Source organism: Acartia tonsa, chromosome 2, assembly GCF_053477335.1.
Source record: "Acartia tonsa isolate MP-2025a chromosome 2, ASM5347733v1, whole genome shotgun sequence".
Classification (NCBI taxonomy): domain Eukaryota; kingdom Metazoa; phylum Arthropoda; class Copepoda; order Calanoida; family Acartiidae; genus Acartia; species Acartia tonsa.
Window position 1 is genome coordinate 34,683,675 of NC_137261.1, and position 23,133 is coordinate 34,706,807.

Below are 23,133 nucleotides of genomic sequence, written 5' to 3' on the forward strand. Positions count from 1 at the left end.
TGTTAGGGATGGGGAATATATTGGCGCTGGCTTTTAGGCAGGGACAAGGCATCAGGATTCTGTTAAATTTCTAAGTGTAAATTACCCCACTTACTACCTCTTTTCCAAACCCCCTTTCTTACACACTTTCCTTTATTTACGGTTCAAAACAAGTTTTACGCCACATAAGTATACAAATTTTCAGCAATTTCAAATGGAATTAATTTGCTGTATCATGGCCCCTGGTTTCAGGAAATGAACATTGATGCATGCATCTCTCTGTGTTCAATAAACAGCTGAATCAATATTAATTAAAGGAAGCATGAACCACAAAGCTTTGTTCTAAACTTAATAAAACTGTGCATTTTACAATTTAATAAAAAAATGTAAATGGGTAAAGTAAAAACTATTATCTTTTTTTTCATTACTTTGAATAGTTAAATTTGTTACATTTAATATTTTAGGAGAAATATTTTAAAATCTTTTTTGTTACTTTCGATATCGAATTAAGCCAAATTTTAGTCAAACAGCAAATCAATTAAATGAAAATTGTCTCGGAAACTCATTTAAGTACACCATTATGAGATATTTATTGTTTGTATTTTTTTTATTCAGCAAAGAATTTTAAGTTTGAACTTGGGTTTAAGAAGAAATATAACCCACCTCTAGTTTTTATGAAATTCTATTGCGCGAAACTTTAGATAACAAGGATGACAACATCCATAAAAGCGAAGCACATAAACGGTAGGTCAAACTGACATTACCACTTGTATAGTGTCAGATCTATATAATCAGAATATAAATGTATAAGAGTCGAAGCAAAATTGTAAGTAAATTTGTTAAAAACTGCTTGATACAGAATAATGTTTATGGACATACTTACATTTTTAGGACTTAATTATAGAGTTGCTTCGCTTATGATATTGTACTTTGTTTTCCCAGGAATCAGTATGCACAAAATCAGATTAATCGGAAAATTAGATCACATAAAAATTTGTTGTTAAAAAAGTAAAAAAATCAACATGTTTAAAATGAACGTACGGACATTTTGGAAATGATTATAGAGTTGCTACGCTTTCTAAATCGTACCTAACTACTACAGGAATCCCCATGCAAAGTTTGAAATCGATAGGACAATTTTAACATGCTTAAATTAACGAAAAAAGCTATTCGTTACAGACGGACGGACGGACCGACCCTCATTATAGAAAAGCTTCGCTTTTAAAAACTATGAGAAATATTAGATCTAGTTTAGTCCATTGTAAAATCTTCCTGGTAACGATTATCTCCAAAAATTTATGAACTTTAGTGGCCGCTTATAGCCAAACGGTGGATTAATCTCGCACAATATTTTAACCGACAAAAGAAGCCCAACAGATTATCTGGAATAGTCATCACTAAATAATGCTCAATTATCTTGCAGTGCACACTAATGCGCTAAAAAGATTTTTCGACGAACGCATTATTGGATCTTGGCTTTTCTAGATTATTTATAGGTCTTATTTTGCTGCTTGACACGGTGTTCGGGCATGACATGCAAATCCAGCCGTTTAGCAGCCTTTAGAGTTAATATATGTTTGGAGATATTCGTTACCAGGAACATTTTACCGTGACCTGAACTAGATCTGAAATATTAAATAAAACGTACCTAGGCTAAATATTGTTGTAAATAGTGCATTGCATATCTCTAATACAAAAGTTACAGCCCTGAAAGAATTAAACAGTTAGTTTTCATTGCGAAACTTAACTTCTAAACAAATTTTCGAACAAATTTTCTGTAGAACATGCTATGCTTACACTGCACATAGTTACACGTGCTTCCAAAGATACCTAAGGTTTTTATGTTAGGAGGAAGGTGGTAAAAGTGACTGTGATTACTCCCTTCCCCTAACTAATCGTTTTTTGAAGAGGGGTAAAACACCACACTTTAGGCTTGAATTGTCATATATTAACCTGATTAATTCTAAAAATTTAAACCATGGTGCCAAGTGTCCAAAATTATTTTGGAAGTGCCTATAGCTATCCAATCTTAGTTCCTTTACTTTCTGTTCTTTTTTTCTCTCTCTCTTTTTTCCTTCTACTAATGTATGAACTTTCATCAAGCTTATAATTTTGAACATAATCATTCTTGCATTTTACCTGACTTGATTATGATGTTCTATACCCATGGACACCATGTTCAGAAAAATTAACACAAAAATAGCAATCTCGAATCTTCTAGAAACTAAAAATAAAATAAATTTTATTTAGTCGAGATTTCAATAAGACTTTTATTTTTGAATTACAAGAAACTCTGTTGATTGCCCACTTATTGCTTTTAAAAACATGTAGTTTAACATCTTTTATCAAATATTGACGTACAACTACACATTCTAATGATGGAAAACTTAAAAAGTACTTAAGCTATAAGGAATGGTTTATCGTTCTAAATATGCATATTTTTTTGGATAAAATATAAGAGTAATTAAAAGGGTTAGAATACATGGGTCTGTATAGAATACTTGGATCTGTATAGAATACATAGATCTGTATAGAATACTTGGATCTGTATAGAATACATAGATCTGTATAGAATACATAGATCTGTATAGAATACATGGATCTGTATAGAATACATGGGTCTGTATAGAATACATGGGTCTGTATAGAATACATGAATCTGTATAGAATACATGGGTCTGTATAGAATACATGGATCTATATAGAATACAAAGATCTGTATAGAATACATGGGTCTGTATAGAATACATGGGTCTGTATAGAATACATGAATATGTATAGAATACATGGGTCTGTATAGAATACATGAATATGTATAGAATACATGGGTCTGTATAGAATACATGGGTCTGTATAGAATACATGGGTCTTTATAGAATACATGGATCTATATAAAATACATGGGTCTGTAAAGAAATTATTTTGAAATTGTTTAATGTAAACTGCAACAGTTTTCCATTACGGGGATAAAATTGTATTGAATTCTCTGGCGGCGCATAGCTAACCAACAACCCACTCAACAGATTCTAGCCAACCCCCTCCCCACTCTTCAGATACTTTGTTTTATTCAACTACACACCAATAGAGGCCTCTAGAAGCACTTAAAATGTTTTCTTTAAAAATAACTAGGTTAAGATATAATTTGTCTATGTTAAGATCTGCTTTTTTTTTCTTAGCAGCCCCTTAAAATACTTTTTTTAAATTTCTTTTCTAGGTGTGATTTCTCTTGGGAGGGTGGTAGTACCCTCCCTTAAAATAGTTATAAACCTCACAAGAACTTATAAGAAGCCAGCTCCCAAACGACAGGCAGCACAATCTCTGTTTGCACAATAATAGAATCGTAATTGAAAATACTAAAAGATATATTAAATCAATTATACACATAGCCAATACTTTTTATTTAATAAAAAAATACACTGTATCTATACTATCTTTTTAAAATCTAACTTTTATTTCTCTGCCGTTTTCCCTTTCTTTCCTCAATTTATAGTGACTGAGTGAATTTCATTCACTGTTTTGTTTGTCACAATTTTAAAAGAAAACAATATTTTCTGCTTTTTAACAAGACAATTCTTTTTTAAGGGGAAAAAATTAAAAGAATAGGCATAAAATGTATCCTTTTAAAGTAAAAATTATAATTGTAAATAAATATACAAACAACCAATCAAGATTCTCTTTCTTAGACTCATTACTTTCTTGTTTTTATTTTACCTTTTTGATACTTATCAAACATTTTGTTGAAGTCACACTTACACTAATTATTATATGCATAATAAGTAGATTATTACCTTTTATCTCAACTAGTCCCCAAACTTTTAAAATAACGTTTTCTTATTGGTTGGCTTAACAACTTTGGGAATCCAGTATATAAGAAGCTGACACGCAACTGATGTCAGTTTTCGAGCCCTGTTATGTTTTTATAGAAATTTAGTTAATTGAAGCGGAGAAATAAATAGTTAACGACATATTTTTACAATGGTTTTTAAATTGTTATGTTCTTTAGATTATTAATTATTATGTATTCATATTCACAACAATTACCTGATATGTCATAGAAAAGTGCATGATACGGATTCTGAGGTCTTTTAATAACTTTTTGTGGTTTTTTTCTTCCTAATTTCTTCATAGCAGTGTAGTAATGTTTCTGGGATTCAGTCAAAAACATTTCTAGAACTCCACCCTCGTACTAGAAATCAAAAAGTAATTTAAAATAGCGCCTTACTTTGGCTTTACATTTATGAATTTTTCAATTATTCATAAATCATTGTTTTTCAATTCAATATTTTTCATTAATGATTTTATAGATCGAAGATTTTTTTTCTTCCAATGTTTTTGAAAATATTTGAAAACAATAAAAACCACGAAAAAATACATAGAAAACACAATATAAATAGGTACCGCTAAAACTTAATAGTACGTGTAAACATTAAAACCTCAAAACATTGAAAAAACATTTAAAACCTAATCTTCATGCTAATCGCTAAATCTATCTATTGCCTGTAAAAATGTTAATGTTTCCACTACAATTAAAAAACATTGATATTGTTAAACCCAAGGGTGCAAACATATCCTCAATGTTATAAAGTTGTTACTTACTTTCTTTTTGAGCATGTTAAAGTTATCAATGATGACACCAATGAAAAGATTGAGAGTGAAAAAGCTTCCACAAACTATAAAGATGACAAAGTAGAAATAGTTATGAAGGGAAGCTTCCCACTCAGGTTGTAGATCCACTTCCCTGGCATCAACAGCATCTGCCATTATCTCCATCCAACCCTCGAAAGTTGCCTGAAAAATTAGATACATATAAAATACTCTCATAGTCAACCAACCACCCTTTATGACCAAAATTTTTAAAAAAGAATGAATTATTTATCCTTTTCAAATAAAAATCGTACAGCAATTAAAATTTTATATTACTTAGCTTTGTCTTTAGAATCAAATAATTTAATTATTAAAAGAATACTTACTACTTGAAAAAGAGCCAAATAAGCATGACCAACATGATCAAAGGTAATTTTTGAGTTAACCCAAGTAAAATTTTTCTCTGCACACTCCCATCTATCATTCACTATTGATGTAGGTAGCCTCTCTCCGTGACTAAAATTAATATATTATATTAAACATATTGATATTATGATCTAAATTTAAATTGGGTGGTTGTCCTCAGATTAAAATTAAAGGGAGGGGTTGGTATCAGGAATAAGGGATAGGAAACTTGGCCATAAATTAGGTCCCGGCTTAGTTTTGAAAGGGATAATGCAACTTTTACCATTTCCTAATTAAATGAAGTCACTGGCGGACGGCTCCTATTGGCTACCGCCCTAAACCAATAGAGTTTGGTAATGGCAATATAAAAAACGGAGCAACATGCGCATCATAGAAAAATTCCAAAACACAAACAAATTTCTGCTTCTAAAATAAAAATAATAAAACTAAACAAGTGATGTTTGATCACAACAGCTTCTTTTCAATTATGCTTAGAGTTACACAATCAGAAAAGGAACCTATAGAAAAAAATGGAGGAATTATTTTTTTGGAATGTAAGTAGCTAAGAATTTTAATTTTGTAGCTTTTACTAAAACTGTTGTATTTGGTCCATTCAAATTTTAAAAATTTCATGCAGAAATGATAACCCACCTTAACACAAAACAAGTTCTATATGTAAATAAACATGTACTTTTTAAAATCATTTTTATTAAATTTGCTATGATTTATTACACAATTATTTGAGTATTTCTGTTTATTTTAATGTAAAATTAAGTTTTTAATAGTTATTTCTCGTATCGTATTATAAACGGCTTTCCGCGGATATAGAATGTACAATTATAAGATTAAAACTAAATTAAAGCTAGACATAGTTTTTTCGTATGGATGAGAACCGGTTCCTATCCACCGGATTCAAATGTATACGAGAAAAAAAATTAATTATGTCTAATCTTGGCATGGAACAATTAATTGATAGAATGTAACAGGTGTACATATTTACTTATACTTGATTTATTTATTTTCGAATTTGATTTTTTGGAAGCCATGATAACATTTTTAATTATATTTAAATTCCATTTTACTCATAAATGAAATGCAAACAAATCTGTTTCAGGCCAACCCAATTAACAATAACCGTCTGAAAATTTTTAATTAATACAATAAACAATATGAATTTTTAAGGAAATAATAACATGCTTTTATTAAAAGCCATTGACATATTTGTTCTATAAAAAGTTCTATTTTTACTTTAGACTAGCTACCTGAATTTTATTCTATACTTTATATTCTTAATACTTATTTAGCTATATCATTAGAGTTAATAACGAACTAATGCACCATCCCATAACAGGTTTTTTAGGCCTAGGCTTGAAATAGGCCTGAATTAATAATTACATTGCATGGTTAGAACCCCCCACCACCCCACAGGTGATAGGCATAAATTAAAAACAATTTCCTCCGGCTCAACATCGCTGCTACATTACATAAATGTATGCATACCATGGTATGTAGGACATACATAAATTAGATATATAATTGTCAGGGGAACCTGCGAAGATTAAGTATATGTATATAGCTTTATATGTCACCAATTTCTCACTGTATATATCTTCTTCTATTTATACTAGTTTTCCCGTTTATTTATAATAATTCACCGTTGAAAAAAGTTGTACAATAATTTATACATAGTTGGTGTAATCGTATTAAGAACATTGTATATTCTACTTCGTCTTTCACAGGGGTAAATAATATATATATGATGGTTGCCAAAGGTGTCTTTCAGATTAATAATAATTACTTCAGGGTTTTCTTTTGGATCAAGCTAGTATCATGTATTGGGATGCCAGAAAAAAACAGTTTCTTCTTGGACGATTTTACTACTTCAGCGTATAACTTATTGTACATAACTCAGAAGACCCTCAAGATATTAACAGACTTTCTTTTGAGTGGTATTGAAGTAACCAGATGAATAATAAAATTGCCTTATCTGGAAGTTTATGTTATGATTGAGAGAGGAGAGAGTTTTCAGGGACCTCAGCATATCAGCTCTGATAGAGCCCATAACTTAGAAATTAAATTTTAATTTCCAATAGAACGGCAAGGAGCTGCATTAGCTCTTATTGTAATTGGTTGAAGACTTTTGCTGGCCTGCTTCCATCCAATAAACATTGGCACGGGGGTGTATTCAATTTTTAAGGTGTTTCAATCAATTCTTCACGTTCAGCAGATATGTAGCCGACGTTATATTACCACCAGCAATTGTGGTTCGATGGTGGTAATGGTGGTGTGGTGTGCAAAGCTGTGTGACTGACAGTTTAAAGACACGTATAAATTGATACAGTGCAGTGGGCCATAGCGCTTAATTGCAATTTGCTATTTTGCACAATCAATCCCCACAATTTGCCTAGTTGTGGCAGCCATTCAAAGTCAACTGGATACAAAAAACGTTTATTATTTCTTAAATGATGTAATATATATATACTTCTTATGCTGTATTTGATTTATTCCACCATTTATTCTTAAATATTTATTTAAAATTTATTTTTATAAAATAATTATACGTCATTGAAAGCATTATTATTTTTATTTAATATATTAAAAGCGAAGCTTTTCTATAATTAGGGTCGGTCCGTCCGTACGTCCGTCCGTCCGTCCGTACGTCCGTCCTTACGTCCGTCCATCCGAGATAGTTAGCTTTTATTCGTTAATTTAGGCATGTTAGAATTGTCCTATCGATTTCAAACTTTGCATGGTGATTCCTGTAGTAGTTAGATACGACTTAGAAAGCGTAGCAACTCTATAATCGTTACCAGAATGTCCGTACGTCCATTTTAAACATGTTCATTTTTGTACTTTTTTAATAACAATTTTTTATGTGATAAAATCATCCGATCGATCTGATTTTTTGATTACTGATTCATATTACAATAAGGTACAATATTATGAGCGAAGCATCTCTATAATCAAGAATTAAAAATGTCAGTATGTCCTTAAACAGAATTCTGTATTTAAGAAGTTTTGCAACAAAATTTACGTATAATTTTGTCAAATCTTTTAATTTCATATTTTGTATATTCAGTTCTGACACTCAACAAAAGTTAATGTTCGTCTGTCATATCGTTTCAGAGCTTCGCTTTTATGGATGTTGTCATCCTTGTTTTTTTAAAATTACCTGTCAACGCATTTATAGAACTTGCCCCCAAAGAACTGAACTCCCATAATGGAGAATATCAACCAGAAGACCAGACAGACCAACAGCACGTTGATAATAGAGGGGATAGCGTACATCAAGGCATTCACCACAATCTAAATAAAATTTAACATAAAAATTAATTAGAGATATAAAAGTTTTGAAAATAAAAGGGCAATCAAAAACAAAAAATGGCTGTTTTCTCTTTAAATTGAAAAAAAGAAAAAAAACAAAGGAAATGTCAACGCAATACAATTTTGCAGATAATATCAATGTTAAAGAAAGCCTTTTATCTCCAACAGTTCCTTCAAACTTTGTTCATGTTGGGAATATGCAGAAAATTTGAAATCAACATTTAGATAAAAATAGATTAAATTAAAAATTCTATATGTTATCTTTATTCTACAATGTAGATAAAAATAACCAGAGCAAATATAAGAATCAAAATAAAAAAAATAAGAATACATAGATGAGTTTAAGTCCTATTTATCAATAATATCGCAGTCGAATGGTTAAGAATGGTGGGGGGGGGGGGGGGAGGGGTGGAAGGATATTCTGCTTTATACTCTCAACTAAACTTTGAAATACCAACTTCAGAAATTCAAGGATGGAGTGAGGAACAATCCTTGTTCCCATGCAGCCAACATCTTTTAAACTCTTTTTCTAAGAAGGTTTCAGTTGAGTAGGAACTAAAGGCAACCAAAATTACCAGCTAAGTAAGAAACATACAAAAAGATACTGAAATATTTTTTTAAATAATTTTTTTAATATAAGAAGAAAATGTGAATTTTACTTGACATTTTGTCAGAATAGCTGTTAAATACAGGGTGGGGCAAATAAAACCGGACAAATTCTATTTATTAAACAAATAAACATAAAATCGTCAATTTTAAAGATTTTATTTAATTTTAAAAACTGGGATGCAAATTGGGTATGAGACTATTAGATTATTCAATAAAATCGTCGCCAGCCTCAAATACCGCCTCCGAACCGCCAGCAGGCCCTGATTACCATGTCCCTGTCCAAGCTGGCGAAGTTCTCCTTAATAATGGCAATGAGGGAGGTCTTTGTTGTATGGACACGTCTATTGGCATCAATGAAAGTAGCCCCAGGCCCAATAGTCCATTAGATTAAGATAAGGGCTGCTGGGAGACCACACCTTCTTCGAACGTGAGTAACCGCAGGATCCAAATTCACCCATCTCTCAAGCTAACCTTCGACACGGCGGCTCTCATCTGGGCCATCGTTGAGCTAGAACAACGTTCTATACCTTTTTGGAAGTGGCATGAAGATTTAGTTAGGGTTATGGCCGCAACTCATAGTCTAAAACGAGTTTCAGGGTTCCATATGGGCCCCTGAAGTCCAGAACCGAGAAATATTCAAGATTTTAGAAGTTTTTTGACATCACAAAATCTACCACGTTTCAATTTGCCGGAGTACTACGGCCAAGCCAGCTGGGATAGAGAGCTTTAGTCTTTTCTTTGTCTTATGTATCTAAGAGTAGCTCCAGCAAGTTTTATAAGTCTATCTTATCTACAGATTGACTGAGGTCAGATTTAGTAGGCAATAGTCGAGAATTCAGGGTATAGTACGGTCGCACTCCGAATCTGCCTTGTTGAACATATGTGCGGCCAGCTCGAAGTACTTTTCTTTCTTTGTCCAAAGATTTTTATGGACAAAAAGGTAATTACCTTAGCTTTTTATAGTGGGGTCAAACGTCCTGATTGGTCAAGTAGTTTTGGAGCTATAACCGTTAGAAAAATGTCCGGTTTTATTTGCCCCACCCTATATATTATTTTTGTTTTAATTTAGGTTGAAAAATAATTTAATAAAGAAGAAAAAAGATGGATCAATAATTAGTCATTTAACCTTATGGTAATCAGCTTGTGTTACTCCGGTTTTTTTTTCTATCTCATTTTCTGTGTGTAAAAAGATAAAGGGCTATAACTGAGTAACTTCTAATTATGATTATGACACATAACTAAGAGTTGAAATTTTAATATCTCCATCCTGGCGGACACAGCCAGCAAATCCAGGTAAAGAACAAAAATATTTTGTGGACTTAAACAAAGTATTGTATGTTACCAATATACTTAAATACCCTTTAGTATTTCACCCTCTTATGACATATAGGTGTTCAAGTCAATTTCAGGTTCCAGGTATGATCCTGCAGGTCCTGATTCTCCAAGTCTCAAGAAATCTTTAATTTAAGCTTTCCTAACATGTCTCCAGAACTTATCAAAATTTCAAAAATTTCTGACGCCGTTTTCCCGCTGAATGCGGCGGCTAGCAGCTGCCGTTGAAATTTATATTTTGAGATTTCTAAAAAAAATTTTAGTTAAAGATAAACATTTTCTGGAAAAAAATGTTTTTCTAGCTTTAAAAATAAGAAAATTACATACGTTTAAAAGTTTTAAGTAAAAAAGGAACTTGAAAAAAGGATCTTAAATAAAAGGGTGAAGGAAGCGAAATTTGACTCAAGACTTTATTGTAGTCGGAAAACATTTAGCCCTCTAGCTCTAAAGAAGCTGAGATAATAGCGAGGGGGGGGGGGGGGGGGATAGGCGTTGATCTGATGACTGATTAAGGTACGGAAAGGGGCCCGCCTTTTAAGGGTTAAATAAAGCATTTCACCATAAAATCAAGTTTAACAAAGTTCTTTTTTATTGAGAGAGTGTTTGTGTGCAAAAGAGTATAAAAGAAAAAAAACCATGTAGAGAGGTTAGAGAGATGCAAAGAAAAGGAAAGTATAAGTGGTTTAGAATGAGACCGTTGCACAAGTTTTTATTGCAGCAAGCAGAAACAGGCAGTGGGTGCAGGGCACTACCAGGTAATACCAACCACTATCCAGGTATATTTCATTGTTTCTCCAGATTACAAATATTGCACACCAATTCATAGAAGAAATACAATTAGAATCATTACTATAAAATATTGCAAAACCTAAGCTTAGAAGAAATAACGTTAACGCCATAGAATAAATATTAACATTATGATCCAATACATACATTGTTTATTTACTACATATATAAATGTTAAGGTTTTCTATTGTCCACACACAGAAAATGAGTGAGGGGTTGGGAGGTTGGTGTGCCACTAAGAGTTAAGTTTTCTTGCTTAGAACCTTTTTTCCTCAAAAATTATAACAACATCCATAAAATCGAAGCTCTAATCAATCAGAAGGAATGCTAAATGAACAATAACTGTTTTAGATTGTCAGAATTTAATAAGCTGAACATTAATTTCTTAGTCTTAAAAATATTTTACACATAGGAAATACAAATACTTACATTTTTAGGATTTGATTATAGAGGTACATAGTCTTTAATATTGTACTGTACACTGTTGTTCTTGGAATTATTGTTCCAAAAATAAGATGAATAGGAAAACAGTAAAAGTGTCTGACTATGACGTCAGAAAAAATTAATAATTAACCAATGAGAGGCCGCTATATATTTTACCATTGTGAATACTGGCTTCTCATTGGTTAATTGTTATTTTTTTCTGACGTCATAGTCAGACACTTTTACTGTTTTCAAAAATAATGCAAAAAAAATATAAAAAAAGACAAAGATGACAACATCCAAAAGAAACGAAAAATAGAAACATATAACGGACAAAGAAAATCTCAGGGATATTAGGAGATAAGACAATGGACGATAAAATTATATATACCGCCATAGATGATAACTAAATTTCCCCTTCAATGTAAACCAATCAGAAGCAGCAAAGATAAATCGAAATGACACATAGCCTTATGTTTCATTATTTCGACAAGTTTGTCGATTCTTTTAAATGTAGAATTTCAGTGTTCTGTTTTCCAGAAAAATTCTTAGAGTAAGTTTGCCAAACTTGGCATGGTGATTCCTGTTGTAGTTTTAGAAAGTGTAGTAAATCTTTAATCGATATCAGAATGTCTGTACGTCCATTTTAAACATGTTGATTTTTAACTTTCTAATGTCATATAATTATCCTATTCACCTCATTTTTGGGATACAGATTCCTATAACAACAAAGAACAATATTATCAGAATCCTGTATTTCAGCAGTTTTACAACAAATTTTCTTAGAATTTTGTTTAGACTCATACATTTATATTCTGCTTATTCAGTTCTGACACTATACAGATGTTAATGCTCGATTGTCCTACCGTTTCTGAGCTTTGCTTTTATGGATTTTGTTACAAATGACTATATAGAAGGAATACCAAAATTTTATTGGTGGAAAAGATAAAAAGCTTATGTTTTTATGATGAATCCTAAAAATTACAAATCAATACACGAAACATAAATTTGTTAAATCCACTTAAAATATTGAAGTCATATAAAAGGAATAAAAGGATGGTAGAGAGAAGAATTGGTTAAAAGATAGATAAGATGGATTCTTCAATAAATGCTGCAAATATGCAAAGAATGAAAATATATCCCCGATTTGCCCATATAAATGACCCAATTTTATGAGATTTTAGGTTGTATTGCATTTAGTTTAACTTTAACAAGATTTAAACATTTTGAGAAGAAATTTAATAAAGAGAGTTAAATATTTTATTTCATTCACTCTTTATAAATGTAATTACGCATTTGATAATATATAATATAATTTTTTTTTGTTTCTTATATGATAATGATTACGTCCAATTTATTTATTATATAAGCCTTTCTAACAGATATAAACATTTTCAGTAGCTTCGATACTAAGAAAGGGTCTTAAATCACTGCTACAAGGTTCCTTTTCATGTATCATTTCTTAAATTTTCTAAATGAAAAATACCTTCATTCCCTGCCATCTAGAGATAGCTCGCAGTGGTCTTAAAGCTCTAAGGGTTCTTAGAGAACGAAACGCAGTCAGATTTGAGTTTCCTTCCACTGCCAAACTTAAAACTGACACCTAAAAAATAAATTGAATTAATATCAGATCACGTAAAAACATAATAAGGATTTAAAACTGAGACAATTGATAGTTTTGGGACATTTACATGTTTAAAACTTACTTTATTTATACAAAAAAATGTTCATTCCTATTATAATGAAGCATAATTAATTATAAAGATCATATACATAGTTGCTACACTTTTAAGAAGTACCTTATTACAGTAATTATCACTCAAACTTTGAAATCGTTAGGAAAATTCTAACATGTCTGAATTAACAAAAAGAGCGAGCCGTTACGGACGTACAGACATAAATTAAAGAAAAGTTTTGATTTAAGAAATACTGATTTCAATGTATTATTGAAATGTTAAGATGGTTAAAATAATTCTACTGTAGCTGTCTTTAGTGCCCCAGCAAAATGCGGATAGTTGTCATCGCGTTTGGCTTACGTGTTCTGTTGACGTCATAGTAGAGGGAAAAAAAGGAATTTTGGACAGAAACCCCCTAGAAAAGAGATGGAGTATACGGTATTTTATGACTTCTATAGAATAGGCACGTCAAAAGTGGTGACATCTATCCCTATTTTCCTTGGGCACTATAGACAGCTACAATTCTGCCTCAATTAATGTGAAGTTTGTTTCACAATCCGGAGGACAAGTAATTATTATTTTCACAATAGCTAAAATCATAAGAATACCCAATTTTGGACAGAAATAAAAATTTAATCAAGCCCCAACCCCCTTCTACCCCAATATCCCTTCTTTAACACAAATTCTTGAAAATTTCAGCGCTGCTACAAAATTGTGACATAACTTTTCTAGACAAGTATCTTTCCATTTAGGGGAAACAATCTGTTTATATCATCTCCAAAATTTGGTATAAAGGCTGAATAATGAGTATCTCCAAAACTTAAATTTGCTTCCCATAGATTAACGATTGAAAAAAGCTACTTGTTACAAAAATAAGTGTGAAAATAAACTTACACAAACAATGACGAAATCTAAACATGTCCAAACTGAAGAAAAATATCTGTAGAGGCCAAAGGCAATCCACTTAAGAAACATCTCGACAGTGAAGAGAACAGCGAAGACTAGGTTCACAATTTTAAGGATAAACTTGAGCTCTTCGTTGTCTTGAAGGTTGATGTCCTCAAAGCACAGGGACAAACTGAAATTAAAATATCAAGCTGTGAATGTTTGGCTCCTTGCAGTCTTACTAGGAGCAAAAATACTCTAAGATTTAAAATGTCTGCCCGTCCAAAGGGAAAACGTGATTTTCTCAGATGCTGTGTTGTTTAGAACAAATAGCTGTTTATTTTGTAAAAAATTCAATTAAAAAATGAGCATCAGGTATATAATTCACTCTAAAAGGCATGTATTTCTAAATCAAATATTTAATTAGCAAAGAAGGTGTATCAACTTTTTTTTTATAGCTAGCCGGTTCTTTTAGTAAGTAGTAGATGTAAATTTTTTTTATAGAATTCAGATATGCAATTGGTTTTTTTGTAGACCTCTTATTTTTTAGGTAATTTAAGTTTAAAAAAAAAAAGATTAAGTCGATTTTAAGGTACTAAAACGCAACAAAAAAAAGGAAGAAAATGTCCATTATGTACAAAAATAGTAAGATCTTTAATTTGACACCTTACTTTTTGAATTTTGTCAGGTAATTATTAAAAAAATTGATTTTTTTAAACCCACGAGAATAAAAACTTTGAACTTAATTTTATCATTTCACAGGTTAAAAAATATGGGTTAATATATTCCTTTAGAATCAGAAAAATATTACGAATCCATTGTAAGCAAAATTGAAAAAAAGTAAAAAAAATAAAAAATAAACAAATGGCCAATTATATTTTTTGTTCAGGCAACAATTTCGTCTTCCCTTTTTTACCCCCTCTTTACCCCCTTCCCATTTTTATACTCAATTCAAGAATTAAGACGTTGCCTGTATAATATAATATGATATTTTCATATAATTTCTTTTATTGTAGTTTATATACTATATTGTAAACTTTTTATTTCAATTTTGCTTACAATGGATTCGTAATATTTTTCTGATTCTAAAGGTATATATTAACCCATATTTTTTTATCTGTGAAATGATAAAATTAAGTTCAAAGTTTTTATTCTCGTGGGTTTTAAAAAATCGATTTTTTCAATAATTACCTGACAGAATTGAAAAAGTAAGGTGTCAAATTAAAGATCTTACTATTTTTGTTCATAATGGCCATTTTCTTTCTCTTTTTTGTTGCATTTTAGTACCTTAAAATCGACTTAATTTTTTTTAAAACTTAAATTACTTAAAAAATAAGAGGTCTACAAAAAAACCGATTGCATATCTGAATTCTATGAAAAATTTTACATCTACTACTTACTAAAAGAACCGGCTAGCTATAAAAAAAAGTTGATACAGCTTCTTTGGACGTTTGATTTTTTTTGAGAAATGCGATTTACTCGGCTGCTCCCAAAGACACAAGAATGATATTCAAAACTTTGCCTGTCTGTCCGTCTTTTATTCAGGAGATTATCTATACTTTACTTTGTCCGACCGGTTTTCCTTGGATTTTCTTAGAATATTAATATATCCTTATGTGTCTATGATACGCTACTCTTCAATATGTTATAACCTTTTAAAGTAGCGAAGCTAATCTATAATTCATTTTGTCTGTCCGCCAGTCCGTTCGTTAGTCCGTAACGCTATGGGGGAAACGTAATTTTCTCGGCTCCTATTCAAGATAAAAAGCTGAAATTTTTAGTGAAGATTCCTATGACATATGCCCATCTAGTTTTGTCCATCTGTCTGTTATTTGGGCGCTAGATCGATTCCTAGATTTTCAAGTTTTCGTGATTTTTAGTTTTTGTAATTTTCTCTGTTCCTATTCAGGATTGACGGTTGAAATTATCAGGGATTGAATATGCTCATATTCTACATATTTCCATCAAGTTTCATTAAGATTTGTCCTAGATTTTTAAGTTTTCGTGATTTAATAAAGGCTGTGTGATTTTAAAGGCTTCGTGATTTCCCTATTTTATTAAGTTTAATAATTTTTGTGTGCCACTGCTCTATAGTAATTTTTTTCTTCAAATATTCATTCATAATTTGTGAGCTTTGCTTCTTGTCTATGTGTCACCCTTGTTCTATTCTTTATCACTAAATTTAGCATAGGTTTCAGTATTATATCTCCTTAATTTTAATCTTACGATATATTACATGTAGTAGATATTTTTTCCTGTACAGACAGATAACAAAAAGTACAAAAATATATTGTTAAATGTCTATACCACAAATTATCAATAATTTTGATAACTTTTCTTTTCAAGTTACAACTATTTAGAAACAATTCAAATTATATAATATGTATATATATGTACATTTATGTTTTTACTTTGTCCAAAAAAAGAAAAAAAAACGATTTAAAAAAATCATTTTCAGGAAAATAAACTATAAAATATCACTTACATAAAACTTTCGAAATGAAAAAAAAACAAAAAAAATTGTTTTAAATTGTTACCTGGAAGCAAAGATGAGAAGAAGAATGGTCCACTCAAAGAAAGGATTATCCACGATATCATGAACAACTTGTCTAAAGAGATCCCACTTGTCCTTGAGCCAGGTTCCCTCCATACAAGCGCAGCACCTACAACTATTATGTGCAGTATTTGTTTTGGGTCAGTAATTACCATAGTTCACAGAAAAATTTCATCTATCAAATTTAAAAATAATTCATTTAGAGATTTAGGAAGAGCAACAGGGCACAAGCATCACAATTGGAAAGAAAACGCTTCACTCCTAGGCAACCAGAGTAACTTTTTGTCCTGCTCATTACAGATTATCATTTAGGCTGCTTATGCATGCTATAAAGACGTGCCCAGCTCTATGTCTAATTTTTCTTTTCTTAGTTTAATAGGCTATCGTCTAGTATTCTATACGATGCCTGCATTTTTTCAGTATAGCATAGGCAGGTTTAAATACACCACAAATTAATCAGTTTTTGAGCCATGCTGAAAAAAAATTAAACTTATAAATCGTGTTGCTTGTGATCTATTGTTCTATCTATTTCTATATCATATGAATTAACATAAGATTGAACTTCTTTTCAAAATAAGATCAGACTCATTTATTTGTGACCTAGGATTACCCGTTATGATCCCAACAATTATATATTTGTTAAGATTGTAAAAGAAAATTTGAAAAGGCTTTATAACATTTTGTTGTTTTATAGCAAACTACGTTAATTGATACAAGTACTCACTGTAATTCTAGATTGCAAAACATTAACTTTCAGTTTTCAGGGGAAATTACAGTCCTATGTCATTTCAATCTGTTAAAATGTAAAGTGAACTGTGTTAGAAATAAAAAGTATTAATCTTTAGTAAAATGATATTTGTTTGAAAATTTCTTATCAAATTGAACGAAGAAATATTCTTTTTTTAAAATGAAAAAAATGCCTAAATTCGCATTTATCTTTAAAAGTAAAAAAAAATATTTAGAACTTAAAATCAATGCTTTTTTGTTGTTAAAACCTCATCTTGTGTCCTTTTTAATAATTTTAAATCATTTGAATAAAATCTTTGGGTATAGTCCCTTTCGTTGCAACACATCTTAAGGGGCGTTTCCCAATGGCTTTTCACCTATTTTTATCCCCTGCGGGTTGCTCTAACCCTGTTGGGCCAATTTCCTAACCTTGCGGGGCAATCACCTAACCCAACTTTACCTAACCTAACCTAAAATACCTATCAAAAGCTACTGTAAAAATACGAAAAAACGCAACTTTAGAGGCGTTCTAACGAAAGAGACTATACCCAATTCTTTCAATGTATTCATTCGAAACAGACAAATTGTCTCTTCAAATTGATGAAGGCAAAATTTTCAGCGACATTAATATTAAGAGTTGGGGGCATCAAAACAGGCACAACCTTTTTACTATTTAATTGTATAGTTAGGAATTTCTTACAAAGGTCAGGCAATCAAAGGGTTAGTTATCTATACTGGTTGGGATGTTAGTGCCTTGTGACATACTATAAAGATTTAGCACCAACTATCTTCAGAAGAACTAATCGGGTAAAACTTATTTGTTTTTATTATTTAAAATTAAGAATAGCATAGCTTGATAAAGTTCAGCTAACATAAGTATCAATCATTCAATATTAGACAGGAAAATAATATAAATAGGACAGAAACTATTATTATTCTTTATTTTTATATATTCGCAGAAAGAAGCATATCATGATCATATGGATGACTAGTTGAATACATCATTCAGATGTCTCAACAAATCAGACATTAGATTAAAACAAGGCGGCCTTCATATTTCTTTACGCCCCATTTATTATAATACAACATTTTCCATACAGTGCAGTGGTCAAACAAAACAGTTAAAAAATATCTAAAATTATATTAATTTATGTTTCAGGAACTGAAAATTATTTTATTTAATGTTGAAATACGTTGAAATTTATGCTTTCTGGTTGAGTAAATATTTTTCGCCATGATAAAGATTGTGGAAAAAAGAAAGCTTTAGTTTTTCTCTTTTAAAATTGTCTTAAATTTTAAAAATTCTTAAATAAGAATGTTACTATTTTGGCTGTAGTTTTCTATTATACTGTATAATTATTATGTTGGTATTATATACTAAATCAGGATAACATTGGTCTGACTTTGGTTATTACACTAGCCAGGGGCGTCCAAGCTTTTTATTTTGGGGGGGGTAAAATTTTTTTAAGGGGGGGGGTTAAATTGGGTTTTGGGGGGGTAAAATGGCGCGCGAAGCGCACCGCAAATTTTTTTTACCCCCCCCCCAAAAAATATTTACCCCGGGGGTAAAATTTGCTTGGGGGGGGGGGGGTAATTACCCCCCCTGAAATCTGTTGGCAGGGGTAAAATTTGTTTACTCCCCCAAAATTTACCCCCGGGGTAAAATTTTTTGGGGGGGTAATCGCCCCATTACCCCCCCCCTTGGACGCCTATGACACTAGCAGTTACACCACATAATTATCAAAACTACTCTATTCAAATGTAATAAACTTAAGTTATACTCCATGATTATCAATATCTTACAAAAATCTAGACTTTAAATTATCAAAGCTGGAGTATAATTTTACTAGAGTATTGAGTGAGCACTACAATCATATAAGATACATACTTAGCCTAATGACTCCAATGATGATAAAGAGAAGAACCAAATGTATAATAAAACAAGGATGACAACAGCCCCTAACATTGAAATGGGTATGGCCTTCCTTCCCCTTTTTCACCCATAATGGTTTAAATTGCTGTGCACGCCACTGGTCTAGGCTATTTGTAGACCACGTAAAGTAAATTAAAACGATGATGGAACACATTTTGATTGCCCAATCGTTTAACACCTCTTAATGAAAATTATAATTTTCTTTTTATACTTTATACGGAAAAGAGTTATGGTACTATGAATACGCTCATTTAACCTATCCATAGTATTTAGTTGAGGTTAATCTAATTAATCAATTACAATACCAACAATAGAATAAAAACACACATGTATCAAATCAGGTATAAGGTATAACCAAGAAGTAAAATAAATCTTTAAAAGTATGTGGGGGGCTAATGGAGAAGTCGTCAATTTTACGATATGTTGCGCCCCAACGACAGCTGAAACCATGTATAGGTATCGTGATTTTTTTCGAATTAATTTTGTTATTGGTATAAGCTGGTGTCAAATGCCTACCCACATATATGTATGTACAAGGTTGACAACATCCATAAAATAGAAAATAAAATAGAAAGATAAAAGCACATGAACACCAGTAGAGTATCAGAGCTTAATGAGCAGAATTTATTTGATAGTATTTCTTGTTAAAATAATAGAAAGTGTAAAAAAGTATTTACTTTGAATGGGGAAAGAAGCACATATATATATTCATACATATGGTATCTAGTTAATTATGTTAGAGATATACAATACATATATGCACATATGTATGTTTATACAGTATACGGTTATTACTTTTACTAGCTCATTCATTTATCATCTAAATATTATGTATTGCTAATGGTTATATACTTCTTAACTTACAAAAAAGTTCTACTTGCATAAGGTCTAGTCAGCTAAAATATTGATACTTTAAAAACATTCACATATTCTTGATTTTGTATTAATTGCCAAATTGTAAATAATTTCATTTTAATTTTCCAACTGGATCTTTAAATCATTTAGTGCTGCCCACCCAAAGCCACTGACAGTGCTGCCATTTAAACGTTGATCTTTAAATCAAAATGGCAGTGGTAAGCCGGGAAACACACAAGGGCTCAGTGGCAGTAGTCATTTTGCGATGATAATGAGCCAGTGGGCGTTTCTAATGTGTTTCCCGGCTCACCACTGCCATTTTGATTTAAAGATCGATATTAGGTGAGGCGATTTCAAAATAGGCTCACTAGAGGCATTGGCAGTGGCAACGCTGTTGTACAATTTTATTGTATGAAAATCAAACTCATTCTGTTTCGTGTTATCCTAATTTTTAATAAGACGAAAGGAAATTCAAGTGTATTTTTTTTGCCTACATCAGCTATTTTGCGAGTTTATTTACGTAATCTTTTTACGGGGTGCAGTTATAGATTAGACTTGGGTATATTTTTGTTTGAGTGTCTGTATATTTGTTTGTTTTATTTTGTTTTTGTGTGTATGTTAGTCTTGTATTGGGTCTAAGTTTAGTTGCTGCAGATACAGATTAGTTAGAAGTATACTATACATACAGGGCCATTCAAATGGTTTATTTTCAGAAACTAAACAGTTTTTACCATTGATCAATTCAGAAGATATTTAAGATTATAATAATTTGTGAGTTTTTAGTACATTTTTAGATTATAAATATTTTAAACACAACTCTGTTCTTATAAAAAGTTTTTTTACAAAAAAACAAATACCAAGTATTGGCATTATTTTTAGTAGTATGAAGGAAAACACATTTTTTTCTGAAACACCCTGTAATTAGTAGACAACAAATAGGCATCATAGGTATCTTCAATCATAACTACAAGAGTTGTTAGGTAAATAATCTTATGTTTTAGTTAATTAGAATATTTTTAGATCATCTTCATTTATAAATAAAAGACAGTTTTAGATATTATGAATATTAAGGAATATATTTTATGTTTTACAACAATTCATTTCAACAAAAATTATGACTTATGTCGCAGAGAAAACAAATAGTTATTCTTTTTCTTTAAGACGTTTTACTTCTTGAAACATTTGATATTAACTTACCATCCTGCACAGAATGGAGGACAACAATCCTCTGGTCCCTGGTGCATCTGAGGTTCTGTAGCCAGGCTGCTTTGCTGAGTAAATGATAGGCTTTTCGATTTATCCGACTTATCTAAAATATAAAAATGGAATTTGTTTCCCAATCACGAGAATTTCTTAAATTAATTTAATTTCTAAATGAATATAATTATTATTTTAAACCTTAAATTTTTAAATATGTTTTTTTCTTTTAATTTTTGTTTAAAATGGTGTTGTAAATGTAAATAAAATACTTACATATTTCATTAAAATCTCTCTCTGATACAGATCTTCTATTTAGCTCATGATCAGTTATACTTCCCTCCATGTCCTCTTCATCTACAGTTAGGATAGTGTTAGTTCTCATTACAATTATAATACAATACTTATCACAAAACAAGTATAAACAAAATCATTAAGTGGCGAAGCAAAAATAATCATGATGGAATAACGGACAAATGGAAATATATGTACAACAAATTTTCAGAGGCAAATAAGAAAGAAGAAAAAGAAAGAGAGAGGAGACAAGAATAAAGATAGAAGAATAATAGAAAATCACAAAACGTTTATAAAAATATTATATGTTACTTGTTGCCTCAATGACTGACAAAGTAAATTGCATACTGGATACTAATTGAAAATGGAGATTTTTACACACAAAACTCTTAAATTTATCTTAAAAAACAGCCCGTAATATTACATTTCCTTTATAGCTTAACGTATTGAAAGACAAAATGAATTTTATGTTGCTTCTCTCCAAAGGATCGTTGTATTTTTTTCAGGTCAATATTAGTTTTCTCAACATCACAATCCTTTTACAGGATTTGGATTAGAGATATTGACAAACATACAGAATAGAATTTTAAAAGTTTCCATTGCCTTTTTAGTATCAAAGCTACTATATGGCTTTATTTGTCTGTCCGTCCGTCAGTCTGTTAGTGAATCAGTCCATAACACTATGAGGAAAACATGATTTTCTCAATGGCAATTTAGGATAAATATTTGATTTTTGGTTAACTTTTACCAAAAAGCATCCAACAAACAACTGTCTGTCTGTCTTTCGCTACAAAAGACATATATATATACGTAAATATATGTATATTTTTGTATAAATGTTTTGTGATTTTCTATTTTTTTATACTATCATTCTTTTCTTATGACCACTTAACATCAGTTCTTTAATTAACTTTGTCCGTTTGTCCATATACGACTTTTTGTACTTAGCTAAAAATGGATGTTGTCATCCTTGTTCAAGCTAATAAATACTCTTCTACAATTTTATATCTATTAGAATCTTAAAAATCTGAGATATTTGTGAGAAAAATTTTGACACAATACCAAACTTTATAAGTTAAGCTTCGGTAAAAATGTAATGTTAGGTTGAGAACCTATTTAGTAGACCTTATAAAATAGCAAATTTGTTCCTTTATTGATCTGAACTCTGCTGCAATTAGCTATAACCATCAGATTGTCTGCAACTAAAATGTGGATTTGGGCGAATGATCGCTTAAGCTTGATGTAAGATAGGAGAGGGGGGGGTGGAAGGTGGGTTAGAAAATTTAAAAAAGTGAAATATCTTCAATGCTATACTTGTTCTTACCTCCTTCCTGAAAGTTTTTGTACTTCTGAGAATCACTTCCACTCTTCTCAATCTAAAATAAAAAATAATATTAACATTTCACTTTTTATTTTCCTTCTAATAAATATAAATAAGATATTCATATTAGTGAGAATCACGAACGAAGATAAGTGTCCCTAATGGTATTTTCTTATGTCAGGCTTATGTAAGCTTTTAGTTAAGTATCCCTTTGAAGTTTCTTAGTTATTGTTAAGTATTCCTAAATGTA

The 23,133-nt window shown here is 30.9% G+C and overlaps 1 protein-coding gene across 8 annotated transcripts in view; it reads right to left on the reverse strand.

Moving 5' to 3' along the window:
• Positions 1-23,133, reverse strand: part of LOC145311659 (sodium channel protein 1 brain-like) — a 209,137-nt gene that overhangs the window by 38,532 nt on the left and 147,472 nt on the right. For 7 of the 8 annotated variants that reach the window (XM_080150617.1, XM_080150614.1, XM_080150618.1 and 4 more), the window contains 12 exons: positions 22,887-22,938; positions 21,545-21,625; positions 21,269-21,380; positions 16,541-16,672; positions 14,013-14,196; positions 12,929-13,045; positions 8,141-8,274; positions 4,950-5,079; positions 4,576-4,767; positions 4,021-4,165; positions 2,119-2,203; positions 1,628-1,686 (listed from right to left, as the gene is read on the reverse strand). In XM_080150617.1, the coding sequence (XP_080006743.1) occupies positions 1,628-1,686; positions 2,119-2,203; positions 4,021-4,165; positions 4,576-4,767; positions 4,950-5,079; positions 8,141-8,274; positions 12,929-13,045; positions 14,013-14,196; positions 16,541-16,672; positions 21,269-21,380; positions 21,545-21,625; positions 22,887-22,938 (1,423 nt within the window). The remainder of the gene's footprint in view (positions 1-1,627; positions 1,687-2,118; positions 2,204-4,020; positions 4,166-4,575; positions 4,768-4,949; positions 5,080-8,140; positions 8,275-12,928; positions 13,046-14,012; positions 14,197-16,540; positions 16,673-21,268; positions 21,381-21,544; positions 21,626-22,886; positions 22,939-23,133) is intronic. The other variant, XM_080150616.1, reaches the window with a different exon arrangement.